This window comes from Macaca nemestrina, chromosome 15, assembly GCF_043159975.1.
Source record: "Macaca nemestrina isolate mMacNem1 chromosome 15, mMacNem.hap1, whole genome shotgun sequence".
Classification (NCBI taxonomy): Eukaryota; Metazoa; Chordata; class Mammalia; order Primates; family Cercopithecidae; genus Macaca; species Macaca nemestrina.
In genome coordinates, this window is record NC_092139.1 from 68,370,848 (window position 1) to 68,386,751 (window position 15,904).

The 15,904-nt window shown below is 40.0% G+C and overlaps 1 protein-coding gene and 1 pseudogene across 1 annotated transcript; one reads left to right on the plus strand and one right to left on the minus strand.

Moving 5' to 3' along the window:
* The window catches only part of LOC139358625 (zinc finger protein 337-like), a 259,532-nt pseudogene that overhangs the window by 208,151 nt on the left and 35,477 nt on the right, over positions 1 to 15,904 (minus strand).
* On the plus strand, positions 13,781 to 14,631 carry LOC139358923 (complex I assembly factor TMEM126B, mitochondrial-like). The gene is made up of 2 exons (XM_071080949.1): positions 13,781 to 13,951; positions 14,062 to 14,631. Exons 1-2 carry the CDS (start codon positions 13,868 to 13,870, stop codon positions 14,455 to 14,457), a joined length of 480 nt encoding a protein of 159 aa, XP_070937050.1. The 5' UTR covers positions 13,781 to 13,867; the 3' UTR covers positions 14,458 to 14,631.

A 15,904-nucleotide genomic window follows, 5' to 3' on the forward strand; every position in this document is an offset into this window, starting at 1 on the left:
GATATTCACTGAGCACTTATGGCCCACCCATGCTTTAGTTCTTTTACTTATCTCCTTTATACAAGGAGGAAGCAGATTTAGAGAGGCCAAATAACTCATCTAATATCTCATAGTAAGAATGCAAGCCCGGATTTGAACTCAGTCCCATGAATTAAAAGCCCACAATCTTTCTATAGCATGTGAAATCATTTCTTCTTGGGTCTCTGCACTTGGTTCTCCTTCATCACTTCAGGCAGCATAAGATGCTGAGCGTCTACCAATTGCTATTTTTTTCTTCCTTTGTCTTTGTTAAGGTAAATAATATGTATATAATTTACCATCTTTACCATTTTAAGTGTCAAGTTCAGTGTAATAAATACATTTATATAATTTTTTCCATTTATCTTCCTACTCGCCTTTCTTCTTCCCAGTCTTTGGTAACAACCAATCTAATCTGTATCTTACTCATATGTAAGAGCTTTAGAGAACATGTGATATTTGTCTTTCTGTGCTTGGCTTATTTTGCTTGACATAATGCCTCTAGTTCCATCCATATTACTGTAAATAACAGGATTTCATTAATTTTATGGCTGAATAATTTTTTATTGTGTATATTTACCACATTTTCTTTATTCTTCTGTTGATGAGCACTTAAGTTGATTCTGTATTAGGGCTATTTTGAATAGTGCTACAGCAAACGTGGGAGAGCAGATAACTCTTTGGTGTGTTTATTTCCTTTTTCCTTCTTTTTAAAAATATGCCCAGTAGTGGAATTGCTGGGTCATATGGTAGCTCTGTTTTTACTTTTTTGGGGAACTTCCATACTGTTCTTCACTGTAGCTGTACTAATTTACATTCTCACCAACGGTGTATGGGGGTTCCCTTTTCTCTACCTCATTGCCAGAATTTGTTATTGTCTATCTCTTTGATGCAGACTACTTTAATTGGGGTGAGACTGATGATACTGCATTGTGGTTTTGATTTGAATTTCTCTAATGATTAGTAATATTGAGTATAGCTTCATATACCTGTTGACCACTTGTACATTGTCTTTTTTTAGGTCTTTATATGTCAAAATGTCATTTTGTATGTCTTCTTTTGGGATGTGTCTGTTAAGATCTTTTGTCTGTTTTTAATCTTTTTACTTTTTTATTTTTTTTATTTTTTAGATACAGGGCCTCACTCTGTCACCCAGAGTGGAATGTAGTGGCTCAATTATAGATCACTATAACCTCAAATTCTTGGGCCCAAGTGATCCTACTGCCTCAGCCTCCTGACTAGCTAGGACTTCATTTTTGCTTTGGTCGCCTGTGTGTTTTGAGGTCATATACAAAATTCTTTGCCCAGACCAATGTCCTGGAGCATTTCCTCAATGTTTTCTCCTGGTACTTTCATCATTCCAGGTCTTAGATTTCAGTCTTGAATCCATTTTGATTTGATTTTCATGTATGCTGAGAGATAGGGGTCTGGTTTCATTCTTCTGTAAGATAGTTATCCAGTTTTCCCATCATCATTTACTGAAAAGACTGTCTTTTTTTTATTGTATGGTCTTGGCACCTTTATCAAAGATGAGTTGGTTTTAAATATGTGAGTATATATCTGAATGCTCTGTTTTGTTCCATTGATCTATATGTCTGTTTTTATGTGAGTACCATGCTGTTTTAGTTACTATAGCTTTGTAGTAAGTTTTGAATTCTGGTAGTGTGATGCCTCCAGGTTCGTTGTTGTTGCCAGGATTGCTCTGGCTATTTGGGATCTTTTGTGGTTCTATATAAACTTTAGAATTTTTTTCCTATTTCTGTGAAGAATATCATTGGTATTTTCAGAGGGATTGCATTGAATGCGTAAATTGCTTTGAGTAGTATTGTCATTTTAACAATATTAATTCCTCCACACCATGAGCATGGAATATCTTTTCATTTTTGTCTTCTTCTATTTCTTTCATCAGAATTTTATAGTGTTCCTTTGTTCTTTGTATGGACCCTTCCTTCCTTCCTTCCTTCCTTCTTTCCTTCCTTTCTTTCTTTCTTTCTTTCTTTTTTTTTTTTTTTTTTGATGGAGTCTCGCTCTGTTGCCAGGCTGAAGTACAGTGTCACGATCTCAGCTCACTGCAACCTCCACCTCCCAGGTTCAAGCGATTCTCCTGCCTCAGCCTCCTGAGAAGCTGGGACTACAGGCGCATGCCACCATGCATGACCAGCTCAATTTTTTTTTTTTTTTTGTATTTTTAGTAGAGGCGGGGTTTCACCATGTTGGCCAGGATGGTCTGGAACTCCAGACCTTGTGATCCACCCACCTCCACCTCCCAAAGTGCTGGGATTACAGGTGTGAGCCACCGTGCCCGGCCTTGTATAGATATTTCTTCTCTGATTAGATTGATTCCTAGGTGTCTTATGTATTTTGTAACTATTGTAAATGGGATTGCTTTCTTTCTTTTTTTTTTTTTCTTTGAGATGGGGTTTTGATCTTGCTGCCCAGGCTGGAGTGCAGTGGCCCGATTTCAGCTCACTACAACCTCCGCCTCCCAAGTTCAAGCGATTCTCCTGCCTCGGCCTCCCGAGTAGCTGGAATTACAGGCATGTGCCACCATGCCTGGCTAATTTAGTATTTTTAATAGAGACAGGGTTTCTCCATGTTGGTCAGGCTGGTCTCGAACTCCTGACCTCAGATGATTTGCCCACTTTGGCCTCCCAAAGTGCTGGGATTACAGGCATGAGCCACCATGCCTGGCCCTGCTTTCTTGATTTCTTTTTCAGATCAGTCACTGTTGACATATATAAATGCTCCTGATTTTTGTATGTTGTTTTGTACCCTGCCACTTTACTAAATTCATTTATCAATTCTAATAGTGTTCTTGGTGGAGTCTTTAGGTTTTTGTAATTATAAGATCATGTCATCTGGAAACAAGGCTAGTTTGACTTCTTCCTTTCCAATTTGGATGCCCTTCATTTCTTCTCTTGCCTAATTGCTCTGGCCAGGACTTCTGGTATTATGCTGAATAATAGCAGTGAAAGTAGGCATCCTTATCTTGTTATAGCCTTTAGAGAAGGGCCTTCAATTTATCTGTGTTGAGTATGCTATTAGCTATGGGTGTGTCATACATGGCCTTTATTATTTTGAGGTAGTTTCTCCTATACCCTTTTTGATGAGTTTTTTTTTTTTAATCATATAAGGATGTTGAGTTTTATCAAATACTTTTTTGGCATCCATTGAAGTAATGGTTTTTGTTATTGACTCTGTTAATGTGATTGTATCATGTTTGTTGGTTTGCATGTGTTGAACCATCTTTGTATCCCTGGAATAAATTCCACTTGATCATGGTGAATGACTTTTTCAATGTGTTGTTGAGTTTTGTTTGCTACTATTTTGTTGAGGATTTTTACATTATGTTTATCGTTGATACTGGCATGTAGTTTTCTTTTTTTGGTTGTGTCTTCCTCTCATTTTGGTATTAGGGTAACTTACGCTGGCCTTGTAGAATGAGTTTGGAAGTATTCCTTCCTCTTCGGTTTTTTTGAGGAGTTTGAGTAGGATTGGTATTAGTTCTTTAATGATACAATTCAGCAGTAAATCCATCAGGTTCAAGGCTTTTCTTTGATGGGAGACTTTTTATGATGGCTTGGATCTTATTGGTTTGTTGAGGTTTTCTATTTCTTCATGGTTGAATCTTGGTAGGTTTTATAGGTTCAGGACTTTATCCATTTCTCTTAGGTTTTGAAATTTGTCGTATAGTTGTTCATAATAGTGTTGTAGTCTCAGCGATGCATGAAGATGTAACAGTCTCTTCTTGTCTGAGATAACACCTGGAGTTCTTTGTCCTACCTCCAAGATGATTAAGGAGTACAGACACAAAGGTCAGGTTAGAGCAAAAGTTTAATAAGCGAAAGAAGAAAGCTCTTTGCCAGCAGAGAGGGGGTCAAGTGGGGTGCCCACTATGAGGCTGGGCTCCCAGGTTTTATGGACTGGGAAGGGGAAGGAATGTGCTTAGTTCCTGGGCTGTCTTGGAGAACACGTGACTCAGCTTGGCCCAGGAACCTTGGCCGACCGACCAGTCAGGAGCTGAAATGATGATTCATAGCTGCTGCTCAGCTTGGCCCAGGACCTGTCAGAAGCTGAATTGAAAGCTTGGCCCAGGACCTTAGCCTGGGACCAATCAGGGGTTGAAGTGATAATTCATAGAAGCCGGACTTACAGTCCAAATAAAGGAAAATAGAGTGCCCACTAGAACCCACCGGAACCCACTGTGCCCATGCCCACAAAAGGAGAAGGAACTTTTTCTCAGAACCTGCTGAGTATACAATGGACAAAGGCATTTCTGTGCCAGGCCTTGTTCTCTTATCTGAGTGAGCTGGAGGTTTGTGCAGGTTTGTATCCAAAAGGGCCAGAGGTTTTACTATCTGTGCCACCATGGGCATGTCTCTAGGCACAGCACCCTGTGTTAGTTCCCTTATCAGCCTAAATTTTTTCTCAGGCTGCTTTTTTGCTTTTTTTTTTACTTTCTTTCTTTTTTTTTTTTTTTTTTTTTTTGAGAGGGAGTCTTGCTCTGTCGCCAGGCTGGAGTGCAGTGGCGCGATCTCAGCTCACTGCAACCTCTGCCTCCCAGGTTCAAGCGGTTCTCCTGCCTCAGCCTCCAGAGTAGCTGGGATTACAGACGCGCGCCACCACGCCCAGCTAATTTTTGTATTTTAATAGAGCCGGGGTTTCACCATGTTGGCCAGGATGGTCTCGATTTCTTGACCAGGTGATCCACCTGCCTCCTCCTCCCAAAGTGCTGGGATTACAGGCGTGAGCCACCGCTGGCCTCTCAGGCTGCTTTTTATGTTATGTGAGAATGAGGCATTGACCATGGGCCAGGGACTCTCTGGCACCCTTCCCTTGTTATCTATCTAAGGCAAGCTAAATAACTCCTTTCAAATAGTATCTAATAATCCTTTCTAAGGTCTCAGTTGTTGTATCTCCTTTCTCATTTCTGATTTTATTTATTTGGATCTTCTCTTTTTCTCTTAGTCTAGATAAAGTTTTGTTGATTTTGTTTATCTTTTCAAAAAACAATGTCAGGCATGGCGGCTCAGGCCTGTAATCCCAGCATTTTGGAAGGTTGAAATGGGCAGATTACTTGAGCTCATGAGTTCAAGACCAGCCTGGGCAACATGGCGAAACCCCATCTCTATAAAAAATGCAAAAATTAGCTGAGTGTAGAGGGGCACACCTGTAGTCACAGCAATTTGGTGGGAGGATGGCTTGAGTTTGGGAGGTGGAGGTTGCAGTGAGCGGGGATGGTGCCACTGTACTCTAGCCTGGGCAATAGAATGAGACCCTGTCTAAAAAACAAAAAACAAAAACAAAAACAAAACCAAACAAAAAACAAACCACCAAACTACCTTTTCATTTTGTTGATTTCTTTTCATTTATTTCTGCTCTGATCTTTATTGTTTCTTTCCTTCTACTAATTTTGGGTTTGGTTTGTTCTTGCTTTTCTAGTTTCTTGAGGTGTATCGTTAGGTTGTTTTATTTGTTTTTCCTCTTTTTTGATATAGGCATTCGTTGCTATAAACTACCCTCTTAGTATTGCTTTTCCTGTATCCCATAGGCTTTGGTATGCCATGTTTCCATTTTCATTTGTTTCAAGAAATTTTAAAATTTCCTTTTTCTAGGCCAGGTGTGGTGACTCACTCCTGTAATCTCAGTGCTTTGGGAGGCCAAGGTAGGTGGATCTCTTGAGTCCAGGATTTCGAGACTTGCCTGGACAACATGGCAAAAACAGTCTTTACAAAAATAAAAATAAAAAATTAACCAAGTGTGGTGGCAGATGCCTGTGGTCCCAGCTACTCAGGAGGCTAAGGCAGGGAGATCACTTGAGCCTGAGAGTTTGAGGCTGCAGTGAGCAGTGATCACATCACTGTACTCCAGCCTGGGCAATGGAGCAGGACCCGGTCTCAAAAGAGAAAAAAAAATTTATTCTTTTATTTTTTTCTTAAGAGATGATCTTGCTATGTTGCCTATACTGTGTTGCCTGGGCATAGCTCATTACTGATCAGCATGCAAGGTTTGACCTGCCCTGTTTCCAACTTGGGCCACTTCCCAGTCTCCTTGGGCAACTTGATGATCCCCTGCTCCCAGGAGGTCACTGTATTGATGCTGAAATTAGTGTGGACACTTAATTGACATACCACACTATAGCCCAGAACTCCTAGATACAAGTGATCCTCCAGCCTCAGCCTCTTGAGTAACTTGTACAAAGGCATGTACCACTGCACCAGCTCTTTCTTAACTTTTTCTTTGACCCATTGGTCATTCAGGAGCATGTTGTTTAATTTCCATGTGTTTGTGTATTTTTCTGAGATTCCTCTTGTTATTGATTTCTGTAGTTTTATTCCATTGTGGTCAGAAAATATACTTGATATGATTTCTATTTTTTCAAATAGAAATCAGACTTGTTTATTTTTAATAGAAATCAGACTCGATAGAGACTTGGTTTGTGGCTTAAGGTATGGTCTACTCTGGAGAATGTTCCTTGTACTGGTAAAACTGCTGCATTTGATAGCAGTTGGGTGAATTTTTTTTTTTTTTTTTTTTTTTTTGTCACCCAGGCTGGAGTGCAATGGTATGACCTCAGCTCACTGCAACCTTTGCCTCCTGGGTTCAAGCAATTCTCCTGCCTCAGCCTCCCGAATAGCTGGTATTACAGGCATGCACCACTACACCTAGCTAATTTTTTTTTTTGTATTTTTAGTAGAGATGGGGTTTCACCATTTTGTCCAAGCTGGTCTCGAACACCTGACATGAAGTGATCCTCCCACCTTGGCCTCCCGAAGTGCTGAGATTACAGGAGTGAGCCACCATGCCCAGCCGAAATTTTCTTTAAATGTCAGTTAGACCTATTAGATCTTGTGTAGTTTAACTGCCATTTATTTGTTAATTTTCCATGTGGATGATCTGTCCATTACTGAGAGTGAGGTGTTAAAAGCCTCTACTATTATTGTATTATAGTCTAACTTTCTCTTTGGAGCTATTAATGTTTGCTTTATATACTTGGGAGCTCTGGTGTTGGGTGCACAAATTTATTTATTTATTCATTTTTATTTTTTTCGAGACGGAGTCTTGCTCTGTCGCCCAGGCTGGAGTGCAGTGGTGCGATCTCTGCTCACTGCCATCTCTGCTCACTGCAAGCTCCGCCTCCCAGGTTCACGCCATTCTTCTACCTCAGCCTCCCAAGTAGCTGGGACTACAGGCACCCACTACCACGCCCGGCTAATTTTTTGTATTTTTAGTAGAGACGGGGTTTCGCCGTGTTATCCAGGATGGTCTGGATTTCCTGACCTCATGATCCGCCCACCTCGACCTCCCAAAGTGCTGGGATTACAGGTGTGAGCCACCGTGCCCGGCCAGGTGCACAGATATTTATAACTGTTATATTCTCTTCCTGAACTGATGCCTTTATCATTACATAGTGACCCTCCTTTTCTTTTTTATAGTCTTTGATTTGTAGCATATTTTATCTTATATAAGTATAGATAGTCCTGCTTTTTAAAATTTTCCATTTGCATGGAATATCTTTTTCCACCCCTTCACTTTCGGTCTACATGTGTCTTTAGAGGTGAAATGGGTTTCCTGAAGGTAGCATGTAGTTGGTTTTTGCTTCTTTATCCATTCAGTCACTCATGTCTTCTAGCCGGAGAAGTGAGAACATTTACATTCAGTGTTATTATTGATAAGTAAGGACTTACTACTGCTATTTTGTTGCTTGTTTTCTGGTTGTTTTGAGACTTGTCTCTTTCTTCCTTTCTTACTGTCTTCCTTTGTGATTAAGTGATTATCTCTTGGCATGTTTTAATTTGTTGCTTTTTACTTGTAGTGGATCTATTATAAAAACTGTGCTGTGGTTACCATGAAGCTTACAAAACAGTTTTTATAGATATGAGTTATTTAAAAGAGATGACAACTTATCTTAGATCCCAAATAACAGAAACAAACAAGTCCAAAACCCCCACAAAAGTTTTACAGTTTAATTCCTACCCCCACGTTTTAACTTTTAGTTGTCTCAAATTTATACTTTTTTTTTTTGAGATGGAGTCTCACTCTGTCTCCCAGGCTGGAGTGCCGTGGTGCGATCTCAGCTCACTGCAACCTCTGCCTCCCCGGTTAGAGCAATTCTTCTGCATCAGCCTCCCGAGTAGCTGGGATTACAGTTGCCCGCCACCACACCCAGCTAATTTTTGTACTTTTAGTAGAGATGGGGTTTTGCCATGTTGGCCAGGCTGGTCTCAAACTTGTGACTTCAGGTGATCTGCCAGCGTCAACCTCCCAAGCTGCTTGGATTAGAGGCATGAGCCAATGTTCCCGGCCAATTTATACATTTTTATGTAAAATAATAAGTTTTCTTTTGCATGTTAGTGTTTTTTTCTTTCAGGCTGAAGAACTGTCTTTAGCATTTCTTGCAAGAAGGGTCTGGTGGTGGTGAATTCTATCTGGGAAATACTTTATCTCCCCTTAATATTTTAATGACAGTTCAGTTGGATACGATATCCTTGGATGACAGTTTTTATTTCTTTGAGTACTGAAAATGTCATTCCACTCCCTCCTGTCCGGTATGATTTCCATTGAGAAGTCTGTTGCCAGACATATTGGAGGTCTTTTATATGTTGTTTCTTATTTCTCACTGGTTTTAGGATCTTCTCTTTGTCCTTGACCCTTGAGGTTTGCTTATTAGATGACTTGGGATAGTCTTGTTGGGTTGAATCTGTTTGATGTTCTAATGCCTTCTTGCACCTGGATATTTACCTCTTTCTCCTGTTTTTGGCATTTTCTGTTATCACTTCTTTGAAGATTTCTACCCCTTGCTCTTGGTCAGCTTCCTCTTGAACATCATTCTTAGATTTGGTCTTTGGAGGTAATTTTCTCTATCTTCTTTCTTTCTTTTATTGAGGCAGAGTTTTGCTCTGTTGTCCAGGCTGGACAACACGTGGCACAATCATGGTTCACTGCAGCCTCAACCTCCTGGGGTCAAGCAATCCTCCCACCTACAGGTGCCAGCCACCACCCCAGCTGAATTATTGTATTTTTAGTAGAGATGGGTTTTCACCACATTGGCCAGGCTAGTCTGGAACTCCTGACCTCAAGTGATCCGCCCACCTCGGCATCCCAAAGCACGGGGATTACAGGCTTGAGTCACCACTTGCCCAGCCAAAACTGCTATTTTGAATTCCTGGTCAGAGAGCTCACAAGTCGCCATCTAGATAGGGTCACGCTCTGGATTTTTGCTTTGCCCTTTTGGGGAGGTCATATTCCTCTGTTTGCTGTTGTTTCTTGTGGGCATATATCTATGTTTTTTGCAATAGAGGATTAGTTATTTATTCTAGTTTTCTCTGGCTTGTTTTGCTTTTTATTGAACATACTTGCTTAGTGAATTGTCACTGCCTCCTGTGGCTCTAGGTGGCGCGTTAAGCCCAGGTTTAACTCTTCTAAGTGATCAGAGTTCTGCCTGTCTTAAATGGAGGAGGTCCTAAAGAGATTACCCTAGCAGTGAGGAAAGATTGTCTAGGTGTTCGTGTCCAGGGGACCTGGGGAACTCCCTCCTGCAGCATGGTGCTGGTGAACAGACACCCTGATTTGGCAACCCCTTTGGCTGAGTTACAAAGCGGTTTCTGAGGCTGGGGATGGTAGTCCTGCCTACCCTGTTTGTTTCTGCCTGTCCTTAGGGTTAGTTCTCTGTTCAGGCAGTCACGAGGCTACCCATGGGTTAAAGCATGGAGAGGTCTCCTGCCTGGGAATCCAAGAAGTTGGAGGAGTGGTTGACCACCACAATATCACTTTGTCCATTGTAGAAACCATGAGCTGTGGGGAGACTGGTGCCAGGTGTAATAGGGGGAGGGGCATCATGGATATGGAAGTCTAATTCTCCTGTCCTTTGCTTGAAGTTTTTCCCCTTCTCTGTGTCCCTGGGAACGGTCTCGCCCTTGTACCTGAGCTCTGGGTTGTTGCTGGGGAGGATTTTGGAGGTGCATATTTGGTTTTGGTTTTCTGTGGTGGGGATTGACGCCAACTTGGAACTTCTTGTCATGTGTTTTTAAACACATCTCTTTATAAGTGTAATATAAATAGTAAAAAAAAAAAAGTATATTTTGTATGTTTTCTTTACATATATAATTTAGTAGATGTTTTAAAATAAAAATGAGACGATATTAAAGAGTATGAAACAGTAGAAAAATTAAAATGAGATGAAATACAAACAGTTGATTTCTGTGTATGTGTATATACATACACACACTTTCCTTTTAGATACTACAGTTTACTCTAAAACATGAAAATTCAGAAGACCTTATCAGGTACTTGGTTTCAAAAATAAACTATAAATTTGAAAAGGCAGAAGTAATGCCTTCCAAATGACACTGACCATAATGCAGAAATTTAAAAATGAAAGATAACAAAAAATATATCCATTTGGACATTGAAAACATACATTGGAGTCTTAGCTTAAAGAAGAAGTAAAAGTAAAAACTGCAGCATAAAGAAAGGAAATGACATTCAGTGTACAGTTTAGAAACTTAAAGGTATTTTGATAGAAACAAAAAGGAGCAAATAAATGAGTTTAATACAAATGTAAGAAGCTGGAAAAGGACCAAAAGGCCAGGCATAGTGGTTCATACCTGTAATTCCAGCATTATGGGAGCCTGAAGTGGGAAGATCACGTGGGGCAAGGAGTTCAAGACCAGCGTGGGCAACAGAGTGAGACCCTGTCTCTACAAAAAGTACAAAAATTAGTCAAGCGTGGTGGTGCTTGCTTGTAGTCCCAGCTAATTGGGAGGTTGAGGCAGGAAAGGATCATTAGAGCCCATAAGTTCGAGGCTGCAGTGAGTTGTGATCACACCATTGTATTCCAGCCTAGGTGACAGAGCAAGACCAAAAAAAAGAAAAAAGAAAAAAAAAAAAAAGAAAGAAAGGGAAAACAATAAAATAGCTCAAAGAAGTTACCAAGAAAATAAGTAAACATAAAAGTGCAGGTTAACAAACTACAAAACAAAGAAGAGAAGTGAATTAGTGATCAAGGAAACAGAAAGCTAGTTATTTGATGAAAATGAAAATAGAAAAATATTTGGCAAGAATAGTTATAAAATAACATGAGAAACAAAAATGGCTGGGCATGGTGGCTTACACCTGTAATTCTAGCACTTTGGGAGGCCAAGGCAGGAGGATCACTTGGAACAGCCTGGGCAACATAGCAAGTCCCCCATCTCTTAAAAAAAGAGAAAAAGAAAAAGAAAGCCAAAAGTAAGACATAAACACAGATGTGGAGGAGAGTATGTAATTGTAAAGAAATAGAATATAATCTTTGGTAAGAATAAAATTAGGAGAAAGGTATGTGCTTCTCTAGGAAGGACATGCCTGTTATTAAAAAATGTTTAAAGAATAAGGAAAACCTTTGATTCACTAAACTGCAAGTCACTTCTCGGTAGTTTCAAACAGCACTTACTTTTTTGTGTCGGTATTGTTTATTTGGAATTTTCCTCTATAGTTTGTTTAAATATCAGTAAAGATCTGAATGGCACTGTGTTTTTACTTCATCATTTGTACATAGGATGTTCACTCATTGTTGAAGAAAGCATTTTGTTTAGGAGAGAGTGTCTGTGTACTGTGGTGTACGATGGTAGATGTAATTATCACTGAAGGTCACTGAAATGTGAAAATCCCTGGTAATGTCTTGACAGCTGTGTGGAAATAAAGCTGTCAAATGGGAACAGTCAGGGCCTACTTAGAAAGTGCTTGCTAAAGCAAGAGAGTCAGCCACTTTTGACAAAGTGGGAAAGCTTTGTAGTGAACAAAAGGGAAGGCGTCAGATGTGCTGTTGACTGCAGGCTATTGACATGGGACACTGGAAGTGTCTAATAAGCATTGAGGCATCTCATATGATTGGCTATGGGAGTACATTTGGCTTTCTCTGCTTGGTTCTGAGTTCAAAGCTGGGGCACAAATTAGAGAAGCTGCATCACTGCCATGTCCTGACTGGTGTGGGTTGGTTGCTACAGCAGTTTCTGGTTTGCCTTTCTGAGCTGATTGCTGCAGAGGGTGTGGGTCAGACCCTGCTCAGATTCCCACTGACAAATGCAGGCTTGGGAGTGAATGGAGAGGAAGCCATTTAATTGTGGGGCCAATGAGTCTCTGCCTTAATCATGGGATTTGACATTCAGTGTTCTATACACTGATTGACTGATTTCTTTCTTTATTGAAGTCAGATTTATATAATATAAAACTAACCATTGTAAAGAGAATGACTCAGTGGCAGTTGGTAGATTCACAATGTTGCTCAATTATCACTTCCATCTAGTTCCAAACAATTCCATGTCAAAATATAGCTGTGTACCTACCTGTTAAGCAGCTCCTTCTTATTTCTCACTCCTCCTAGCCCCAGACAACTACCAGTGTTCTTTTCATCCATATGGATTTACTTACTCTGAATGTTTTAAATGGAATCATACAATATGTGACCTTTTGTGTCTGTCTCTTTTCCCTAAGCATAATGTCTTCAAGGTTCATCCATATTGTAACAGATGTTATGATTACTTTCTTGTAATTTTCTTTCTCTTTCTCTTTTCTTTTCTTTCCTTTTTTTTTTTTTTTTTTTTTTGACACAGGATCTCACTGTTACTCAAGCTGGAGTGCAGTGGTGCAATCTTGGCTCACTGCAGCTTTGACCTCCCAGGCTCAAGAAATCCTCCCACCTCAACCTCCTGAGTAGCTGGGACTACAGGTACATACCACTACACTTGACTAATTTTTTTTGTTTTTTTGTAGAGACAGGGTTTCACGATGTTGCCTAGGCTGGTCTCAAACTCCTGAGCCCAAGTGATCCTCCTACCTTGAACTCCCAATGTGCTGGGATTACAAGCATAATAAGCCACTGTGCCTGGCCACTCTCTTGTAATTTCCTTTCAACCTTTAAGTATATTTTTCTCCTGGGAGTATGGGAAGAACAGTATGGTGATCTGGGCACTCTTTTTGTTTGGAAACTTCTGGAATTATCCAAAAACATGAAAGGTAAGGCACTGGTTCCAAGCTTTCTAGGTACAGACTGGAAACTAGTCAAAGCGTTAAGACATACGGGACTCAATGACCCTACTATTAATGCTTTTGCTTTTGGAGCCATTCCCAATCCTGCATACATTTGTTAGTGACAAGTCTGGTGGGTTGCCCAGGATATGTCTATTTTGAGAGATTCTGCAGTGGGCCTGGGACAGAGAGGGAAGCACTGAGCCTTGGGAGGGTGAACCAGAGGGTGCAGTCTGCTCTCCTGTCCTTTCAGGGAACTTTCCAGTTCTATCTGTTGCATGCCTCCCATTTAGAATCTAATGATCCAGAATTCATATTTATTTAAGTACTTACCATTTGAGTTCTCATGTAGTATGGCAGTTTTATGTCTCCTGCAAAGCATTCAAAAATTTAAAGACCACTAAATCAAACTTTAAAACTTCTGTGTATCACCGGATATGGTGGCTCATGCCTGTAATCACTTGAGGTAGATCACCTGAGGTCAGGAGTTCAAGACCAGCCTGGCCAACATGGTGAAACCCTGTCTCTACTAAAAATACAAAAAATTAGCTGGACGTGGTAGCACATGCCTGTAATCCCAGCTACTCAGAAGGCTGAGGCAGGAGAAATGCTTGAACCTGGGAGGCGGAGGTTGCAGTGAGCCGAGATTGCACCACTGTACTTCAGTCTGGGCAACAGAGTGAGGTTGTCTCAAAAAATAATAAATAAATAAATAAATAAAACCACTGTGTATCAAAGAATATAATTTATAAAGTGAAAAGGCAACATACAGTGTAGGAGAAAATATTTACAAATCATATATCTGATAAGGGGTTTATGTGCAGAATGTATAAAGAATACCAAAATGGCAGTGTTCGGGTATGAGGCTGGGGCTAAGCTGAGGGATTCAGGTGTGGTGCGGGTAGGAACTGAGGAAGCGCCCAAGGATGTCAAGATGACCGCATCTATGCATGGTCAACCCAGTCCTTCTCTAGAAGATGCAAAACTCAGAAGATCAGTGATCATAGAAATCATAGAAAAAAATTTTGACTACCTTAGAAAAGAAATGACACCAAATATATATCAAATGGCATCATTTGGGACAACAACTGGTTTCTCTGGAATATTCTCAAACTTCCTGTTCAGATGCTGCTTCAAGATAATATAAGCAAGGAAAACTGTGTTTTCAGAAGCTCACTGATTGGCATAGTTTGTGGTGTTTTCTACCCCAGTTCTTTGGCGTTTACTAAAAATGGACGTCTGGCAACCAAGTATCATACCGTTCCACTGCCACCAAAAGGAAGGGTTTTACTCCATTGGATGATGCTTTGTCAAACACAAATGAAATTAATGGCGATTCTTCTAGTCTTTCAGATTATGTTTGGAATATTAAATGGTCTACACCATTATGCAATATTTGAATGGACACTTGAGAAAACTATACATGAAGAGTAACCAAAAAAATGAATGGTTGCTAACTTAGTAGAATGAAGTTTTTATAAAGAGGACTCAGGCATTGCTGAAAGAGTTAAAAGTAACTGTGAACAGATAATTTGTTTCTGTGCCTTTTGCCTGGTATCTAGCAAATACTAAAAAAAATTCAATAATTCAATCAATATAAGTTTCATCTTACATATAAGTTACAGGTTTTATCTCCTGAGAGTGTGTCCATTTTGCTTGGTACATAACAGATAATAAATATTCAGTATCAATAAATGTAATAATAATTTAAAAAAAGAATTACAACTCAACAACAAATAACATTAAAAATAGCAAAGGACTTGAATAGACATTTCATCAAAGATGATATACAAATGGCCCAGAAGCATATGTAAAGATGCTGACCATCACTGATCATTAAAGACATGCAAGCCAAAATTCTGTTGGGATACCACCTCATACCTATTAGGATGGCTACTACAAGAAAAACAGAAAATAACAAGTTTTGGTGAGGACGTGAGCATATTACAACCCCGTGCGCCTTTTTGGGGATTGTAAATGGTGCCACTGCTTTGGAAAGCAACATGGAAATTCCTCAAATAATTAAAACTGCCATATGATCCAACAATCCCACTTCTGGGTGTATACCCAAAATAATTGAAAGCGGGGTATTGAAGGGATGTTTACACACCCATGTTATAGCAGCACTATTCAGAACAGCTAAGAGACAGAAGCAACCCAAATGTCTATCAACATATGAATGGATAAGCAAAATGTGACACATTTTTCCCTCAGTATCTGTAGGGGATTAATTCCAGGATACTCTGCAGATACCAAAATCCACAAATGCTCCAATCCCTTATATAGTGTGGCATAGTATTTGCATATAATCTAGGCACATTTTCCCATATACTTTAACAGCGGTCCCTAACTGTTTGGCACCAGGGACCGGTTTTGTGGAAGACAATTTTTCCACAGACAGGGTCAGGGGGATGGTTTTTGGATGAAACTGTTCCACCTTAGATCATCAGGAATTAGTCTGATTCTATGAGGAGTGTGCAGCCTAGATCCCTTGCGTGTGCAGTTTAGAATAGGGTTCATGTTCCTATGAGAATCGAATGCCACTGCTGATGTGACTGGAGGTGAGGCTCAGGCGGTAATAATTGCTGGCTTCTTTGTTCATCTCCTGCTCTGTGGCCCGGTTCCTAACAGGTTAAGAACTGGTACCCATCCATGGCCTGGGGCTTGGAACCACTGCTTTGAATCCTAGGTTACTTATAATACCTAGTACAGTGCCTACATATAACTTTATTAGTGTGGATTTGACTTAGTATTTGACTCAGGGAAAATTCAAGTTTTGCTTTTTGGAACTTTGTGAAATTTAATGTATTTTTGAATATTTTAAATCTGAGTTTGGTTAAATCCACAGACACAGAACCCATGGATATGGAAGGCCCATAAT

What these genes read in the sequence shown, in the direction of transcription:
- LOC139358923 (XM_071080949.1), top strand. Translation starts at nt 13,868, where the DNA reads ATGGCAGTGTTCGGGTATGAGGCTGGGGCTAAGCTGAGGGATTCAGGT. An exon ending in CTGAGGAAGCGCCCAAGGAT is followed by an intron (nt 13,952 to 14,061) that starts GTCAAGATGACC and finishes TGACTACCTTAG; the next exon opens with AAAAGAAATGACACCAAATA.